At 42.2% G+C, this 19,250-nt stretch overlaps 4 protein-coding genes across 6 annotated transcripts; 3 read left to right on the forward strand and 1 right to left on the reverse strand.

Annotated features, from left to right (window-relative positions):
• The first annotated feature begins 208 nt into the window (after positions 1-208).
• Positions 209-759, forward strand: LOC137884033 (late histone H2A.L3-like). The gene has a single exon (XM_068725676.1). The coding sequence runs from the start codon at positions 247-249 to the stop codon at positions 628-630; it is 384 nt and encodes a 127-aa protein (XP_068581777.1). The 5' UTR covers positions 209-246; the 3' UTR covers positions 631-759.
• A 131-nt stretch (positions 760-890) lies between these two features.
• Positions 891-2,536, forward strand: LOC137884032 (histone H2B-like). Its single transcript, XM_068725675.1, has 2 exons — positions 891-1,118; positions 1,902-2,536. Exons 1-2 carry the CDS (start codon positions 1,102-1,104, stop codon positions 2,284-2,286), a joined length of 402 nt encoding a protein of 133 aa, XP_068581776.1. The 5' UTR covers positions 891-1,101; the 3' UTR covers positions 2,287-2,536.
• Positions 2,537-2,598: 62 nt separating this feature from the next.
• si:dkey-225f5.4 (uncharacterized) lies at positions 2,599-5,691 on the reverse strand. The gene is made up of 9 exons (XM_068725674.1): positions 5,617-5,691; positions 5,192-5,285; positions 4,980-5,103; positions 4,667-4,824; positions 4,224-4,366; positions 3,975-4,152; positions 3,241-3,380; positions 2,999-3,161; positions 2,599-2,749 (listed from the first exon to the last, which is right to left on the reverse strand). Exons 1-9 carry the CDS (start codon positions 5,631-5,633, stop codon positions 2,684-2,686), a joined length of 1,083 nt encoding a protein of 360 aa, XP_068581775.1. The 5' UTR covers positions 5,634-5,691; the 3' UTR covers positions 2,599-2,683.
• A 1,308-nt stretch (positions 5,692-6,999) lies between these two features.
• On the forward strand, positions 7,000-18,461 carry wipf2b (WAS/WASL interacting protein family, member 2b). Of its 3 annotated transcripts, none has more exons than XM_068725763.1 (8): positions 7,000-7,186; positions 8,060-8,161; positions 8,740-9,004; positions 14,344-14,469; positions 15,194-15,859; positions 17,086-17,307; positions 17,574-17,675; positions 17,762-18,461. In XM_068725763.1, exons 2-8 carry the CDS (start codon positions 8,093-8,095, stop codon positions 17,800-17,802), a joined length of 1,491 nt encoding a protein of 496 aa, XP_068581864.1. In that variant the 5' UTR covers positions 7,000-7,186; positions 8,060-8,092; the 3' UTR covers positions 17,803-18,461. The 3 variants fall into 3 exon arrangements, with proteins under 3 accessions (XP_068581864.1, XP_068581866.1, XP_068581865.1); XM_068725765.1 differs by having other exon boundaries at positions 8,740-8,872; XM_068725764.1 differs by lacking the exon at positions 7,000-7,186 and adding an exon at positions 7,298-7,338.
• The last annotated feature ends 789 nt before the right edge of the window (positions 18,462-19,250 follow it).

The raw sequence follows: 19,250 nt of genomic DNA on the forward strand, positions 1-19,250 counted from the left end.
TAATATATTCAAGTAACTTCCGGTTTAATCTGTCACGTTTTATTTTGAAACCTCGGTGTTGCTGCTGAATGTTTCGAATGAAAAGAGCTCAGCGGGAAGGCACTGTGGCAGAGCTCTCTTCTGATTGGGCGATCACAGACACGCTCATTCTGACCAATCAGAGAGCATCTTGGTTCGTGTATACAGACGGTTTTCTCTTCTACTGAGTCATTCTTTGATTTAAACTCAACAGTCGAACATAGAAAGATGTCTGGACGTGGAAAAGGAGGCGGTAAGGTTAGAGCGAAGGCGAAGAGCAGGTCCTCCCGGGCCGGGCTTCAGTTCCCCGTGGGTCGTGTCCACAGACACTTGAGGAAGGGTAACTACGCCCAGCGTGTCGGTGCCGGAGCTCCGGTGTACCTGGCGGCGGTGCTGGAGTACCTGACCGCTGAGATCCTGGAGCTGGCCGGTAACGCCGCCCGCGACAACAAGAAGACCAGGATCATCCCCCGTCACCTGCAGCTGGCCGTCCGCAACGACGAGGAGCTCAACAAGCTGCTGGGCGGAGTGACCATCGCTCAGGGCGGCGTGCTGCCCAACATCCAGGCGGTGCTGCTGCCCAAGAAGACCGAGAAGGCCGCCAAGAAGTAGACCCTCACAACCGGCAGATCAACAACACAAAGGCTCTTTTAAGAGCCACTCAATCGCCACTAAAGAGAGAAATCCTTTAATACTGACTCATGATTTAACAACCAACTCACCGACTTAAAATGCTGTGACGCAGTTTAAACCTGTAGGACGGTAATTTAACACATCTGACTTTAGAACATCTATAGATGAAGAAGGATCTAGATGACTCATATTTCTATGATTAGTTGTAATATAATGTTTATATAACAGGTGCTAGGAATAAAAGTTACGTTTTGAAAAAAGAGGCGGGAAGAAGCTGTTGCGTTGTGGCCCCGCCCACTGGCGTAGTCTCCTTCAGTCCTCTATTACGTCCTCACGAGCTTTGACTACAGCCGCTTGTTCGTCTGTAACGATCATCAGCTGACCGTCCATGAGCGTTTATGTGAGTCTGACTGACCTTCAGTAGACCGAACGAGTGAGGCCGACAGGTGAATGTGTCACATCTACAGGTGAGCAGGGCTGACTCACGATGATGTTGTTGTTGTTGTTGTTGTTGTTGTTATGAGAGAAATAGATTATTATAACAGTATTATTCCAGGCAGGCAGAAAAACACTGAATAATACATGTTTATACTATTATATATATACATATTATACAAATCCTAAAACATCAGTTTATTTAAAAGACTTATTGTCAGTCGGTTATAAAATATGTGGTGACTTTAACGGTCACTGTGTGAAGGAACTAAATGAATATATGTATTATTTGTATTATATACACACAAATCTAATATTAAATTATAGTGAAATAATGCAGAGAATTAAATAAATCAATGAATACATGTGATGAATTAATGAAGCAATACTTTATTCTGAAACAGAAGAAAAACAAATCTACAGTAGAGGAAACTGATTCATGAAGAAACAGAACTTTAATCATGAGTTATTACATGTTTATAAACATGAATTAGATTCATGCTCTGAAATCAAGTCAAAAACGAATTAAACAAAACCATGAAGGTACTTTCTACTGTGAAAAGAGAAGTAATCAGAAACCTGTGTGTTGATGTACACATTGTTTATAACGTGTTATTATATTTAGTTGTACTATTGTAGTATTATAGTGTACAAGTGTATAAAAAACCCTGTTCTGAAGACCTCTCGGTACGGCACATGCGCACTCTGCTCAAAACAAGTCAGCCAATCCTGTGCGAGTAACGGCACACTCTGCTTCGCATCACGCGGAAATAAACGCATCGTGCAGCAGCGTCACAAGATTCTTCCCTTTTTAGAAAGAAGAAAAAGATGCTGGAACCCAGCGTGAAAGCGCCCAAGAAGGGCTCAAAGAAAGCCGCGTCGAAGGCCACCAAGACCGGCAAGAAGAGGAGGAAGTCCAGGAAGGAGAGCTACGCAATCTACGTGTATAAGGTGCTGAAGCAGGTCCACCCAGACACCGGCATCTCCTCCAAGGCCATGGGCATCATGAACTGCTTCGTGAGCGACATCTTCGAGCGCATCGCCGGTGAGGCCTCCCGTCTGGCTCACTACAACAAGCGCTCCACCATCACCTCCAGGGAGATCCAGACCGCCGTCCGCCTGCTGCTGCCCGGTGAGCTGGCCAAGCACGCCGTGTCTGAGGGAACCAAGGCCGTGACCAAGTACACGAGCTCCAAGTAGAGCCGGGATGTAGACCAGCAACAACCACTCAAAGGCTCTTTTAAGAGCCACCGACCCGCTCTGATGAGACTCTGGTTCCTCTTCATCAGTGCTCTGACATTAATATAAACCCTCTGATCTATCTATCTATCTATCTATCTATCTATCTATCGAGAGAGAGAAAACACAAGAACTTACTTCAATTAAATAATAGCTTTTCAAAATAAGTCACGTTTTATTAAAATTAATAAATATTTCTCCAACACATCAATCAGGATTTCATCAATATGACAGAATTCACATTCTTTGTTGGTGTAAAACCTTTATTTTGTAGAAACACAGGGAGTTCATGTGACACAAAGACACAATGAAAATAGAAGAAACTCAAAGTACAGAAGAGGAAGGACGTGATGAAGAGTCAGATCAGAGAGCTGCTGCTGAGGAACACCAACCAGTCAGTGAGACAGAGATCAGATCTGAGAGGCTGAGAGGTAGAGGTAGAGAGAGAGAGAGAGAGACAGACAGGTAGAGAGAGAGACAGGTTAGTTTCATGTTCATGAATCTCTGTAGAGAAACATTGAGATCATCTCTTGACGTTCTAGAAGTCGTTACAGCATCTTCACCAGAGCTTCAGAGCAGTTTAGAACCTGATCATCAATCATTAGTACTCTGCACCAGGAGGACTTGATGGTGCTGAGAGTACTTCTACACTGTGGTACTGAGAGCTCTTTACCTTCAGTCCAGACGTGTCCACGGGTCGTCCGTCTCTGCGTACAGACAGCAGTCGTGCTCGTCCTGCGGTCGGGTATCCGTCCTCCACCTCCAGGTGAACCACCAGCAGAGCAGACTTCAGGTAGACCAGCACACGCTGAGCGGGACGCCAGTCGATGGCGAAGCTGCAGAGAGGTCAGAGGTGAGTCTGATGGACCGTCAGAGGCTCATCAACATCTTTAAGACAAACAGCAAGTGGTTCACCTGGATCTCAGTCTCTGGATCTCAGACAACAGCTGGAACTGACCCAGGTAACGCTGCATCACCTCCAGCAGGGCGGCGCTCAGCTCACACCACCGGCCCGACAGACCGGCCTCCACCAGACCAGCAGGGCCCTCCATCACCTGTAGAGAGACACTGTCGCTTTAAGAAGGGCCTCCGTCACCTGTAGAGAGACACTGTCGCTTTAAGAAGGGCCTCCGTCACCTGTAGAGAGACACTGTCGCTTTAAGAAGGGCCTCCGTCACCTGTAGAGAGACACTGTCGCTTTAAGAAGGGCCTCCGTCACCTGTAGAGACACTGTCGCTTTAAGAAGGCCCTCCGTCACCTGTAGAGAGACACTGTCGCTTTAAGAAGGGCCTCCGTCACCTGTAGAGAGACACTGTCGCTTTAAGAAGGGCCTCCGTCACCTGTAGAGAGACACTGTCGCTTTAAGAAGGGCCTCCGTCACCTGTAGAGACACTGTCGCTTTAAGAAGGGCCTCCGTCAGCTGTAGAGAGACACTGTCGCTTTAAGAAGGGCCTCCGTCACCTGTAGAGAGACACTGTCGCTTTAAGAAGGGCCTCCGTCACCTGTAGAGACACTGTCGCTTTAAGAAGGGCCTCCGTCAGCTGTAGAGAGACACTGTCGCTTTAAGAAGGGCCTCCGTCACCTGTAGAGAGACACTGTCGCTTTAAGAAGGGCCAACCAATCAGCAGACAGGAGGATGAGGACATTACCTGCAGTGTGAAGCGGTCGTCATGGCTCCAGGTGACTGACAGCTTCAGTGCCTCCGGCTCATCGGATGACAGGTCTGGAGAGGGGCGTGGCCTGAGCTCCAGACACAGCTCTGATTGGTTGAAGGACGTTAGTTTGATCTGCATGACTTCCTGTACGGCAGAGACGTACACCTGCAGCCTGACAGGTAAACAGGAAGTCAGTGACCAATCACAACGACGAACAATGCCATGTGACCCGATGACACTCACTCGTCTCTGATTCGCTGCCAGCTGATCAGCTGACCGAGCGCCGCCTCTGACTCCGCCCTCAACTGGGTGAGCTGATGGTCGCATGACTGCAGTGCATTGTGGGCCTTCTGCAGAGACTCATCCAGCTGTTCATACTGCTGTTTCTGAAGGAGACAAGGAGAGGAGAAGATGAGACAAGGAGAGGAAACAAGGTGATGACGAAAGGAGACAAGGAGAAGATGATACAAGGAGAGGAATAAAGGAGATGAAAAACAGGAGAGACAAGGAGAGGAAACAAGGAGATGACGAGGAGATGAGACAAGGAGAGAAAACAAGGAAATGATGAAAGGAGAGGAGACAAGGAGAGACAAATACAAAATACATGTGTGTGTGTGTGTGTGTGTGTGTGTGTGTGTGTGTGTGTGTGTGTGTGTGTGTGTGTGTGTGTGTGTGTGTGTGTGTACCTTGCTGTGCACACGTTGGATCAGCTGTGTGAGTGTGTGTCTTCTGTTGTGTATCTGTGTGATTTTGTCCTCCAGAGATCTGAGCAGAGTCTCTGTCTCCTCCGTCCTCAACCTGCTGTCCTTCTTCAGACACTTCCAGCTGCTGTGAGCCACGCCCCCTAAAACACACACACACACACACACACACACACACACACACACACACACACACACACACACACACACACACACTTTTATGACAGTCCTCACGTCACTCGACTGATGGATTAGACGTAGTACAGTGTCCTGTGTGTTCTGTGTACTCTCTGTGTACCTGGTTGAGGGGGACAGGGTTGTGTCATCAGTTGCTGGGCAGACTCCAGACCCTCCAACAGCGACATCATGGAGTCCAGAACAAACAGCTGACGACCCAGAACCTTCTGGACCCGTCTGCTGTCCTACAGACACAAACAACGATCAGCTGATCAGTGAGGATGTATTACTACTGATTATAAGAGTGACGTGATGAATGTAGAACAGACGCACCGTCAGGTACAGAACCATCCGGGCAGCTTCAGAGTCCAGCTGGTCCGAGTCTCTGCAGGACTCCAAGAGAACCGGATCACAACGTTGCAGAACCCTGAACACAGAGAACCAGAACCGTTACTGGACTACTGAGACCAGGAGACACTTCATGGTACTTCTACCTCATACTGTACTACATCTCAGAGGTACAAATTGTACTTTGTACGACGTTAACGGTATTTAACGTTAGCCGTTAGCTTCAGCTAGCTTATTGACGCTACCGTTAATCGTGTATTCAGCCGCTTCAGTTACAAACTCTACATCTTTTGGGACATAAAAACATCTCGTGAACGTTAAATAACATTTTAAACATTTTCTCTGGAGCTTCGTGTAACGTTTAATTTGAGAATGCAGCGTTAAATGTTCGTTAAATGTTGGAGACTTACGCTCGAGCTTCAGCCATTTCTGTTTTCAAACGTCCGCGGCACTACGAGCGATGTGATTGGCTTCTTAGCAGTGACGTCGTAGCACGTTGAGCCAATAAGGAATCCCTTTTCAAAAAACCTTTATTGACAATGTCGTCATTCACAGTGACATGTAGTGAATATAAATAAAGGAGCAGGACTTTAATGCATTATTCTTTATTAATCACATTTTACAGCTTTCCAAATTCTACATTCACAAACGTTAAGTTACAATGATTTAAAAAAAATAATTATTTGTATTTATGATTGAAATATAACAATACGTGTTGATGAAAAGACATCAAAACAATGAATGTAAACAATATTTATAATGTTTTTATGGTAAGTTTTTGTCATACATTTTATTCCTACTTCATTTATTTATTTGCTTCTCTTTTGTTTTCTTCTTCTTTTGTTTGTTGACAGTTTGAAATAAAAAACGTGTTTAAAACAGACATAAATGTGCACAGTGATGAAATGAAACATTTAAATGATAAGAATAAAGTACAGTATCAGTAAAGTTGTGAAATAAACAAAAACATTATTGTTTTAATATTTCTAGTAGTTATGGATTATGACATTGTGGTTTTGTCTTCATTAAGTTCTTCATTAATACAACAGAATATGCTGGCTTTGTAAATACACATTTGTAAAAGTACATTTTTAATATTATTAATTTAATTGCAATGAAAGTTATCATGAAAAAAAATATTTTGTAATATATCGATAGAATTTTTTACAAAAAGAGAGAAGTTTTCTCTCATTCAATAATTGTAAATTATATTATAAAATAATTAATTTTGAATTGATGCGTAAATATCAAAACAAAAGACAATGTTGAACCTGATGTTGAAGCTCAATATTGAACCAATTCATTAAAAATCTTCCAAATATTGATAAAAATCTTTAGCATGTATTAACAGCTTAAGAAAGGACTTTTTGTGAAGTTATAATCAGGTCAATAATCAGTGTTTTAATATATATAATATTTTAATTCATATTTTAATTTCTTAACAACATCTCTGTAATATTATACAATTCATGAAAACAATTTAAATATTACATTTGAATAAACATTTAAAATGTCTTTATATCTGCTTACAAATGCATGACATTATTTTTATTAAGTATCTAGTGTTTCCAATATAATATTAATAATATAATAAAAACACAAAGAGGGGTTCTGTTACTAGAGGCTTCATTACAATCATTTTGTGATTTTATTCATATTTTAATCTCATTTACAAACGTTATAAAAACATATATATAATATATTATCTGTTATATATATATAAAGTTATCGCTATAATAAGCATGCAGCGCGTGCTGCTGCTGCAGTGCATCGTTTCGCGCTCAGGTCACGTGCTCATGTGTGTTGACTGTAGAGAATCTCAGCAGAGCTCTGCAGCAGAGAGGCTAACGGCTAACGGCAGAGCTAGCTGTCCTCCGAGGACAAAAACTGCCGAAGGTGAGACACCGACAGAGACATGAAGACACCGAGCGGACAGGTGGCGGTATGAGGTAACCAGCGCGAGGCCGGTAACGTTCACAGGTAGGTCTTTAGAGTAGGTGTGGATGTGACCCGGATGATGCTCAGACCTCCTGCTAATACTAACACACAGCTAGCTAGCGTAGCTAACTCCGCATACAGTCACCTGGTAGCGGGTTTTAGCTGTTCGCGTGGAGCTCACAGGCCGGTTTAATGTATGTGTGTCCGGACTGATGTTGAAGAGCATTAACGTAAACATCTGGAGGAGAGCTGAGAGCAGAGAAGCTAACGTGTTATCTTAGCATCCTGCAGAGATTCCTCAGTCAGGCCGGGGTGCTGATGATGCTAGCTGGGAGCTAACGATGCTAACTAATGATGCTGAAGTCTCTCCTCTTCTGATCTAACAAACAGAGTCAGACATCTGGATCTCATTTAGGTTTTATAGACCCAGGTCTTAAATGTTGTGGTTTTTAACCGTGACCTGGTCTGGTGTGGTCTAGACCTGGTCTAAGATGTGGTCTGGGTGGAGAAACATCTGTGACATCACCCCCCTTTTGTCTTAACACAGTTTCTAGTCTGCTTGTTAAACAAATCCACGTTTGAGGTTTCTGATGTAGACCTGGTCTGATGTGGTCTGGATGGAGGAAACAAAGGCAGAGAAGTCTTCATTTCTTTGTGTTTTTGACAAACAGAATCATGGTTTTACTTATAGTCCAGGTCTTTAATGTACCTGGTCTGATGTGGTCCAGGTCCTTAATGTACCTGGCCTGATGTGGTCTCTGTGTGTCCTCCTCACAGCCTGCAGTCTTTAGAACCAATCAGTCACTGATAACTGAGATCCCTCCACTGCGTTAACTAGTGCCTCCGGTGTTACACTGTTTTGCTGCTCAGACAGAATGACGACGGCAGAATTAACGAGCTGTGATGTTGTTTCAGGTGTGATCAGGTGTGTGTTGAGGCCGCAGCAGGATGCCTACCCCACCCCCTCCTCCTCCCCCCCCACCAGGGGGACCCCCACCTCCCCCCACCTTCAGCCAGGTAACCACACACACACACACACACACACACACACACACACACACACACACACACACACACAGTCATCTTCATCACTGTGATGAATGATCTGATCATTAAATTAGCAAAATAAAAATCGTCCCAAAAACAAATAAATGTGGACAGCAAATAGAGTTTATTACAAGTCACAGGAGCTTTTATTTTGATTTTAATTATTAATCATAATTAAACAGCAGCTACATCATCGACGTGTTCCTACATGCATTAGTAATAATCGATATGGTCACATGACAGCAGAGGTTTGTTTACGACAACGTGACGTTTTATGAAGCTGAAAATCATTAACGTGTAAAATAAAAACAGGATGAGTCAGCTGGTTGTGTTGCTGCTTCGCTCGCTGCTTCTTCTTCTTTAGTTTTTATTGGCGGTTGGTAAACAAGCTTAGAGGCACATTACTGCTACCTAGTGGACTGGAGTTGCTCAGCTCCAGAGAGACACTCCCAGTTAAAGCTCGGCCATCTTTCCTGTCAGGACTCACCAGTTCTGATTTATTTTACTCAGTTCTGATTTATTTTGCCCCCCCCCCTTCCCCCCCCCAGGCCAACACCACCCCTCCCAAGCTGAGCAGAGAGGAGGCTAAAGGCCGCGGCGCTCTGCTGACCGACATCTGTAAAGGCACCGGGCTGAAGAAGGTGGCGGTGGTGAACGACCGCAGCGCTCCGCTGCTCGACAGTAAGAGCCAAACACCAAAGAGCCAAACACCCTCCACAGATCACCCATACATTCGCTTATACCAATACCTACAGAACCAGCCTCAGCAGCAGGGGGCGCCGTCTGAGGAGCAGCAGAGGACGGCACTAGAGAGTAAGACCACAAGCCTTCTGTAACCTAAGAGGACAACTGCAGGAGGCAGCAGGGTGTCAGCCAGCCGCCATGTTTCCAGTCCAGACGCTTAGTAGATCACATCCTAAATAACACACTCAGTAGATCACATCTTAAATAACACACTCAGTAGATCACATCTTAAATAACACTCAGTAGATCACATCTTAAATAACACACTGAGTAGATCACATCTTAAATAACACACTGAGTAGATCACATCTTAAATAACACACTCAGTAGATCACATCTTAAATAACACTCAGTAGATCACATCTTAAATAACACACTCAGTAGATCACATCCTAAATAACACTGAGTAGATCACATCCTAAATAACACTGAGTAGATCACATCTTAACTAACACACTCAGTAGATCACATCTTAAATAACACTCAGTAGATCACATCCTAAATAACACACTCAGTAGATCACATCTTAAATAACACTCAGTAGATCACATCTTAAATAACACACTGAGTAGATCACATCTTAAATAACACACTCAGTAGATCACATCTTAAATAACACTCAGTAGATCACATCCTAAATAACACACTCAGTAGATCACATCTTAAATAACACACTCAGTAGATCACATCTTAAATAACACACTCAGTAGATCACATCTTAAATAACACTCAGTAGATCACATCTTAAATAACACACTCAGTAGATCACATCTTAAATAACACTCAGTAGATCACATCTTAAATAACACACTCAGTAGATCACATCTTAAATAACACTCAGTAGATCACATCTTAAATAACACACTCAGTAGATCACATCTTAAATAACACACTCAGTAGATCACATCTTAAATAACACACTCAGTAGATCACATCTTAAATAACACACTCAGTAGATCACATCTTAAATAACACTCAGTAGATCACATCTTAAATAACACACTCAGTAGATCACATCCTAAATAACACACTCAGTAGATCACATCTTAAATAACACACTGAGTAGATCACATCTTAAATAACACTCAGTAGATCACATCTTAAATAACACACTCAGTAGATCACATCTTAAATAACACACTCAGTAGATCACATCTTAAATAACACACTCAGTAGATCACATCTTAAATAACACACTCAGTAGATCACATCCTAAATAACACTCAGTAGATCACATCTTAAATAACACACTCAGTAGATCACATCTTAAATAACACACTGAGTAGATCACATCCTAAATAACACTCAGTAGATCACATCTTAAATAACACACTCAGTAGATCACATCTTAAATAACACACTCAGTAGATCACATCTTAAATAACACACTCAGTAGATCACATCTTAAATAACACACTCAGTAGATCACATCCTAAATAACACACTCAGTAGATCACATCTTAAATAACACACTCAGTAGATCACATCTTAAATAACACACTCAGTAGATCACATCTTAAATAACACACTGAGTAGATCACATCCTAAATAACACTCAGTAGATCACATCCTAAATAACACTGAGTAGATCACATCTTAACTAACACACTCAGTAGATCACATCCTAAATAACACTGAGTAGATCACATCCTAAATAACACTGAGTAGATCACATCTTAACTAACACACTCAGTAGATCACATCTTAAATAACACTCAGTAGATCACATCCTAAATAACACACTGAGTAGATCACATCTTAAATAACACACTCAGTAGATCACATCTTAAATAACACTCAGTAGATCACATCCTAAATAACACACTCAGTAGATCACATCTTAAATAACACACTCAGTAGATCACATCTTAAATAACACTCAGTAGATCACATCTTAAATAACACACTCAGTAGATCACATCTTAAATAACACTCAGTAGATCACATCTTAAATAACACACTCAGTAGATCACATCTTAAATAACACACTCAGTAGATCACATCCTAAATAACACACTCAGTAGATCACATCTTAAATAACACACTCAGTAGATCACATCTTAAATAACACTCAGTAGATCACATCTTAAATAACACACTCAGTAGATCACATCTTAAATAACACTCAGTAGATCACATCTTAAATAACACACTCAGTAGATCACATCTTAAATAACACACTCAGTAGATCACATCTTAAATAACACACTCAGTAGATCACATCTTAAATAACACTCAGTAGATCACATCTTAAATAACACACTCAGTAGATCACATCTTAAATAACACACTCAGTAGATCACATCTTAAATAACACACTCAGTAGATCACATCTTAAATAACACTCAGTAGATCACATCTTAAATAACACACTCAGTAGATCACATCTTAAATAACACTCAGTAGATCACATCTTAAATAACACACTCAGTAGATCACATCTTAAATAACACACTCAGTAGATCACATCCTAAATAACACACTCAGTAGATCACATCTTAAATAACACACTCAGTAGATCACATCTTAAATAACACTCAGTAGATCACATCTTAAATAACACACTCAGTAGATCACATCTTAAATAACACACTCAGTAGATCACATCTTAAATAACACACTCAGTAGATCACATCTTAAATAACACACTCAGTAGATCACATCTTAAATAACACACTCAGTAGATCACATCTTAAATAACACACTCAGTAGATCACATCTTAAATAACACACTCAGTAGATCACATCTTAAATAACACACTCAGTAGATCACATCCTAAATAACACACTCAGTAGATCACATCTTAAATAACACACTCAGTAGATCACATCTTAAATAACACTCAGTAGATCACATCTTAAATAACACACTCAGTAGATCACATCTTAAATAACACACTCAGTAGATCACATCTTAAATAACACACTCAGTAGATCACATCTTAAATAACACACTCAGTAGATCACATCTTAAATAACACACTCAGTAGATCACATCTTAAATAACACACTCAGTAGATCACATCCTAAATAACACACTCAGTAGATCACATCTTAAATAACACACTGAGTAGATCACATCTTAAATAACACTCAGTAGATCACATCTTAAATAACACTCAGTAGATCACATCTTAAATAACACACTCAGTAGATCACATCTTAAATAACACACTCAGTAGATCACATCTTAAATAACACACTCAGTAGATCACATCCTAAATAACACTCAGTAGATCACATCTTAAATAACACACTCAGTAGATCACATCTTAAATAACACACTGAGTAGATCACATCCTAAATAACACTCAGTAGATCACATCTTAAATAACACACTCAGTAGATCACATCTTCAATAACACACTCAGGTCATTTCACTCAGCGTTCAGGACGTTGTTACCATGGTGACAGGACCTGTATTATGGTCTGGACAAAGATGACTCAGTGAAACGTGTTCAGAGGATTTATTAATCTCTGACGTCCGTCCAAAATAAATGTAATGAATAGTTTCCTCTCCAGTGATAGTCTGAACCTCACAACACACATCATGTCATATTGATCACGTGACTTCTTCTGTGTGACACAGATATCTTGTTGTTAGTTTTCTTCTGTCGCTCCACGTCTCAGATGTTCCTGTTGTTTGTATATTTAATATATGTTTAATGAATCAGAGCTGACTGTTGTTTGAATATTGAATACGATTTAATAAATGAAATCCCAGCGGCTGGTTAGAACAGAATCCTGCAGCGTCCTGCAGACCACCTGTTGATACCTGTTGTTATTGTTTACTCAGTTTAATGTAAACAACAACACAGTTCATCAGCTGATCAACACTGTGTTTGTTATTGGTTTCATCTGCACAGAAAGAGAAAGAGAAAGCCTCCTTTTATAGAGAGTTACATGTTGGAACACAGTGAAAAAGTCTCATTATTTAAATTACATTCATCAGAATTATAATAAAGTCTCAATATTTAAATAACATTCATCAGTATTATAATAAAGTCTCAATATTTAAATAACATTCATCAGTATTATAATAAAGTCTCAATATTTATTTTACATTTTTCAACATTTTAATAAAGTCTCAGACATGACCGCAGCACAGCTCATGGTGGATGGATACACAGCTTTGACAGGAAGTAGTTCCAGCACGTGATTCCCTGTGAAAGGAGTCAGTCAGAGGAACCTCCACTGCAGGACTACAGAGACCAGCATGCAGCACAGAGGGTTAGCATGCTAGCTAGCTTGCTTAGCTAATCAGCACTCGCAGCAGCAGTTACAGCTTCCGCTCAGCTTCCTGTTTACCTGCTGTGGAGAACACCTGACTGACGGTTAGAGGGTCATTCTGATTTATTCCAACACTGCTCTCGTTGCATCAGTAATAATAATGTTTCCATTCAGTGTTGGAGGTGGAAGAAGACTTTAGCGAAAGTATTGATTGATGATACATTTGAAGAAAAGGAGACATGTGTTGGAATAAAGCAGAATTGTCAGTTAAAAGTTCCCACACAGGTGTTTTCAGTTGGTTCATCAGACCTCAGGTGTGAGGTGGGCGGAGCTATGGTGGGATTACCATGATGTCACTAACCTCTACGTACTGACCACAATTTAAGGATCATTATTTACACTTTACAATCTTTTTTGTATTCTAAATAAATGTTATTGTTAGATTCATATTTGTTGTTCCTTATATTTTTGTAATTCTATTATTTGTAGTGTACGTTTATCATTTTATATTTGATCTTAAAGTAGTTTTTACATTATTTCTATTCATTAGCATTTTTATTTTATTACTAACGTTTTTTATTTGTTTTGTATTATTGTGATATTTTGAAGTTTCCTGCTCCGACAGGTGAAACAGAACCAGCACAGGTGAGGGAGGTCTGATGAAGTGAAAACACCTGTGAGGCTTTATTATAATATAATGTTACTTTTCATAAAGAGTTCAGATAAAACGTGAATCACATATTTCTACTGAACAATAACCGAAAACGGTCAAACTGCCGCTTCACTTTCTGTCTGAACGCAGGAAATGTTTTTAACGATTCTCTGTCCTGTGATGTCATAGATCATAATGTTATATAATGACTGTTTGTTTGTCACTCATGTTGTGCTGTCGGTGATGTCATCGGAGCTGCGAGGGAGCGTAAACACTTCATTCAATTTTACCGTCTCTCACTTCACCTCACTTCCTCTCACCTCACTTCCTCTCACCTCACTTCCTCTCTCCTCACTTCCTCTCTCCTCAGTGTTTGACGTCATCACCTGATCTCACCTGCATCCCTCCTCACCTTCACACACTTAACTCATAGTCAGTGATGTCATCGTAGTGTCATCGTTAGTGTAGTGACATCGTTGCCCTCGGGAGGCCCCTCGTTCACCTGTCCAATGGTTGTGGTTCTCAGAGCCCAAAGGAGGCGGAGCAGCAGCAGCGGGAGCCAATGGCAGTGCAGCAGGAAGCCCGTCAGGTTCTGTTTCACCAATAGGAGGGCTGTTCACGGGGGGGGTCCCCAAACTGAGACCAGTTGGAGGTGAAGAGATTGTTTTTAATGTATTCTATTATTTCTACAATTCCTCACTTTTGTACTATTTAGTTTTATAGATATTTGTTTTTCAAAATGATTTCAGTTTTTTATTAATACTTTATAGAATATGTATTATTTTTACGTAATATATATAAATATATATATATATATTTTTTTTTATATTATGTGTGGCTACATGTCGCTACATGTGACTACATGTAGTCACGTCGTCACATGTCGTCACATGTCGTCACATGTCGTTACATGTAGTCACATGTCGTCACATGTCGTTACATGTAGTCACATGTCGTTATGTCGCTACATGTCGTTATGTCGCTACATGTTGCTACATGTCGTCACATGTAGTCACATGTCGTTACATGTAGTCACATGTCACATATCGTTATATGTAGTCACATGTCGTTACATGTCGTCACATGTCGTTATATGTAGTCACATGTCGTCACATGTCGTCACATGTCGTTTATGTAGTTACATGTCGTCACATGTTATATGTAGTCACATGTCGTCACATGTCGTTATATGTAGTCACATGTCGTTACATGTAGTCACATGTCGTTACATGTAGTCACATGTCGTTACATGTAGTCACATGACGTTACATGTCGTTATATGTAGTCACATGTCGTTACATGTCGTTATATGTAGTCACATGTCGTTACATGTGGCTACATGTTATTAATGTTGTGACCTCCATGTTCCCTGACAGACGGTTCTTCTGGACGTTCTCCGTCCACTCGAGTTGCAGCGCCCCGCCCCCCCAGCCATCGTCATGACAACACAGAGAGCCCCTCCCCTCAGATGCTGTCGCCCACAGAGACGGGTCGCTCCCAGCGCCCCTCCCTGCCCAACTTGAGCTCCTCCCCCTCCCCCTCCTCCTCTGCAGCTTCCTCCCCCTCCACCAGCATGAAGCACTCCTCCTCCGCCCCCCCTCCACCTCCTCCTCTCTGTCGCCGAGGTAACGCCCCCTCTCCTCCTTCCTCCTCTTCTTTTTACAACAGAGAGAAGCCCCTCCCCCCGACCCCAAACAACACCCCGCCCCTCCCCTCCAAACCTCCCCCGTCTCCTGGCAGCAGCAGACGCCCTCCGACCTCAGGAGGAAACCCCGCCTCCTCCACCCCCTCCTCCTCCTCCCTGGCCCCGCCCCCTCCACCGTATCGCATTGCTAACGGTCCGGCAGGTGGCGTGGAGGCGGCGCCCGACCTGCCGCAGCGTCACAACTCCCTCGGCAACAAGAGGGCTGCCCCCTCACCCGGAGGCCACACCCCCACCAGAGGCCCCGCCCCTCCCCCACCCCCGGCCTCCCCCACCCCCTCCCAACAGGGGGCCAACAGGCCGCCGCCCCCCGTCAGAGAGACGCCAGGTAGAGGAGCAGGTGAGGGCTGAACACACTCGTCATCACACTTATTACACACCAAATAGTAATATGGGTTGATGAATGATCCACCAGAGACTTTATATTCTTCTTTTTTTTTGCTGTTTTATTTTTCTTTATTCTCATTAAGATATTTCCAATATATTTTAGTTTGAATTTTTAATCCTCAACATTTTTTGTTTTTGTTTTTATTTGTATTTATTTATTATTTATTTTTTGTCCTCTAATTATTTTTAATAATGTATTTTATTTATTTATATTATTACAATCATTTAACATAGTTTTAAATGTATTTAATGTTTTATTTCTTTTAGGTTTTACTGTTTTTAATTTCATCAACAGTTTAACATGAAGGTTTCTACAATCACATTTATAGATCACTAGGTATAGGTCACTAGGTATAGATCACTATGTATAGGTCACTATGTATAGATCACTAGGTATCGGTCACTAGGTATAGGTCACTAGGTATGGATCACTACGTATAGGTCACTAGGTATAGGTCACTCGGTATCGGTCACTAGGTATCGGTCACTAGGTATAGGTCACTAGGTATAGGTCACTAGGTATTGATCACTCGGTATCAGACACTAGGTATTGATTACTAGGTATCGATCACCGGTATAGATCACTTGGTATCGATTACTAGGCATAGGTCACTAGGTATAGGTCACTAGGTATAGATCACTGGTATAGGTCACTAGGTATAGGTCACTAGGTTTAGGTCACTCGGTATCGGTCACTAGGTATCGGTCACTAGGTATCGGTCACTAGGTATCGTCACTAGGTATAGGTCACAAGGTATAGGTCACTCGGTATTGGTCACTAGGTATAGGTCACTAGGTATCGGTCACTAGGTATAGGTCACTAGGTATCGGTCACTAGATATATGTCACTAGGTATAGGTCACTAGGTATAGGCTACTAGGTATAGATCACTAGATATAGGTCACTAGGTATCGGTCATTCCGTGTCGATTACTAGGTATAGGTCACTAGGTATCGGTCACTAGGTATCGGTCACTAGATATATGTCACTAGGTATAGATCACTAGGTATAGGTCACTAGGTATAGGTCATTAGGTATAGGTCACTAGGTATTGGTCATTCCGTGTCGATTACTAGGCATAGGTCACTAGGTATCGGTCACTAGGTATCGGTCACTAGGTATAGGTCACTAGGTATCGGTCACTAGGTATAGATCACCGGTATCGATCTCTCTCCTCAGCTCCTCCTGTTCCGGTCCAGCCGTCGTCGTTGAGACCAGGTGGCAGAGAAGCTCCGCCCCCGCCTCCTTACAGGACTCATGGTAGCCCCTCCCTCTCCTCTGACCCCCCCTCTAGAGGAAAACCTCCTCCTCCGCCCACCCGCACTCCCACAGCTCCTCCCCCACCTCCCCCTCCTCTCCGCAATGGACACTCCTCCTCCTCCATCCCTCGATCGTTTGTCGGTGAGTTCATGAGTTTAGTCCCTCGTGCTTTTATTGTGAAAACATCGGCAGGAAGTGCCGCGTCATCTTAAAAGAGATCAATGAAGCAGTTCATTGGTGCTCAGACTATGATGGATCGGTTTCACATTCATTGATTACTTTATTGTTTTGACTTGTTTTCCACTTACTTCCACGTTGTGTCTTAATATTTATAATTCAGCTCCTTCTCTCCTCTCTCCTCTCTCCTCTCTCCTTCTCTCCTCTGACCCTGTGTTCTCCTCCTGTAGATGACTTTGAGTCTAAGTATTCGTTCCATCTTCTGGACGACTTCCCTCCTCCAGACGAGTACCGACACTTCACCAAGATCTACCCCAGCAGAGCCAACAGAGGTACACGCTCACAATACTGTGTGTACTTATACACAGTGTTTCTGTGTAGTACATGTAATACTTGACTCTGTTTGTTTGTTTGTCAGTGATGAGAGGAGCTCCTCCACTGCCTCCTGTTGGGAGGTGAACCATGAGATGACATCACCGCTGGAACACACACTCATGAACACACACACACAAACACACACACTCATGAACACACACACACACTCATGAACACACACACACACACACACACACACTCATGAACACACACACACACACACACTCATGAACACACACACACACACACACACACTCATGAACACACACTCCGCTACATCCTGTTTGATGACATCACATCTGCAGTGTCCAGCGTCGTCGTCCTCGACGCCTTCATCACCACCTCGTCTGCGCTCTCATCTGATTGGCCGAGTTCTGATCATGTGTCTTAAAGTGATGAAGAGGAGCGGCTCGCTCTGCAAACTGTGACCTCAACGTTCTTCCTCGTCCTCTTCCTCCTCCTCTCTGGACACCTTTAGTTTTTTGTTTTTTTTGCACTTGCACTTTTTGTTTGCAGCTCCTCGTGAGGAGGAGTGAGGAGATGTGAGGAGGTGATAGACTGATGAAGAGGAGCAGTTTGTTGCACAGACGACAGACTGAAGATGAGTGTGGGGGGGGGGGGGGGTCTTTATCTCTTTCTTATCTGAGCTGGAGATAAACTGTACGTTGTGATGTCATCAGAAATCCTCGTAAAGTTCCAGTTTAAAGTCGTAATATTACGAGAATAAAGTTTGACTTCATGTTTCTCATCTTACAAGAAAATATGTTTAAAACTTTAAAATATGTTTGAAATACAACTGTTTTTATGGGATGGTGACTTCTTTTTTCTTTTTTTGACAAAATCTCATTTTATCTGTGAACCTTCAAAGCTTCATTCATAACGCTGTTATTAGAACTCTAGTGATGACGTCATCAATATGATGTAAACAATGGGATTCGTTCCCTCCTGTAAAATTATTTTGACTTAATTAACTGTTTCTTTATGCTAAGCTAACTCGTTTTCTGTGATTCAGTGTTTCCACTGGAAACAAACTAAAAGTCTCAGAAAGAAAAGAGAAAAAACACTTTAATGGTCTCAACTGGGACGTCCTGATAAACCATGAAGACAAACACACTGAACTCAGATCCTGGAAGAGCCCAGAAGAACTGGACTAGAATCACTTCCTGTGATGTCCTGCTTTACAGTTTACAGTCAGACGGACACACCTGTAAATACTGCACCTGCATCGTCATCATCATGATGTCATGTGACCTGATGTGATGCGGAGTCTTTAAGTGCCAAGATGGATGAAACAAACTCACCTGAGCTCAGCTGACTCCTCCCCCTGCTGCAGCGGGTCGTACCAAGTTGGTGAAGGGACAGACAGTCAGTCAAACAGGAAGTCTTCTGCCTACAGCAAGGACTCTATCCTTCCCTCATCCCCTCCTTCCTTCCTCCCTATCCCCATTACTTACTTCCTTCCTCGTCTCCTAACTACGAAGTGAACTTGTTGCATGATGTCGTCTTTGTTTTGTTTCTTCATGCAGTGTGAA

This window comes from Cebidichthys violaceus, unplaced genomic scaffold (genome assembly GCF_023349555.1).
Source record: "Cebidichthys violaceus isolate CVI_PGR_0920_01 unplaced genomic scaffold, fCebVio1.0.p SCAF_36, whole genome shotgun sequence".
Taxonomy (NCBI): domain Eukaryota; kingdom Metazoa; phylum Chordata; class Actinopteri; order Perciformes; family Stichaeidae; genus Cebidichthys; species Cebidichthys violaceus.

What these genes read in the sequence shown, in the direction of transcription:
- wipf2b (XM_068725763.1), top strand. Translation starts at nt 8,093, where the DNA reads ATGCCTACCCCACCCCCTCCTCCTCCCCCCCCACCAGGGGGACCCCCA. An exon ending in GACGCCAGGTAGAGGAGCAG is followed by an intron (nt 15,860 to 17,085) that starts GTGAGGGCTGAA and finishes CTCTCTCCTCAG; the next exon opens with CTCCTCCTGTTCCGGTCCAG. An exon ending in CATCCCTCGATCGTTTGTCG is followed by an intron (nt 17,308 to 17,573) that starts GTGAGTTCATGA and finishes CTCCTCCTGTAG; the next exon opens with ATGACTTTGAGTCTAAGTAT.
- LOC137884033 (XM_068725676.1), top strand. Translation starts at nt 247, where the DNA reads ATGTCTGGACGTGGAAAAGGAGGCGGTAAGGTTAGAGCGAAGGCGAAG.
- si:dkey-225f5.4 (XM_068725674.1), bottom strand. An exon ending in ACCCTGTCCCCCTCAACCAG is followed by an intron (nt 4,825 to 4,979) that starts GTACACAGAGAG and finishes TGTGTGTTTTAG; the next exon opens with GGGGCGTGGCTCACAGCAGC. An exon ending in TGGCAGCGAATCAGAGACGA is followed by an intron (nt 4,153 to 4,223) that starts GTGAGTGTCATC and finishes TTTACCTGTCAG; the next exon opens with GCTGCAGGTGTACGTCTCTG.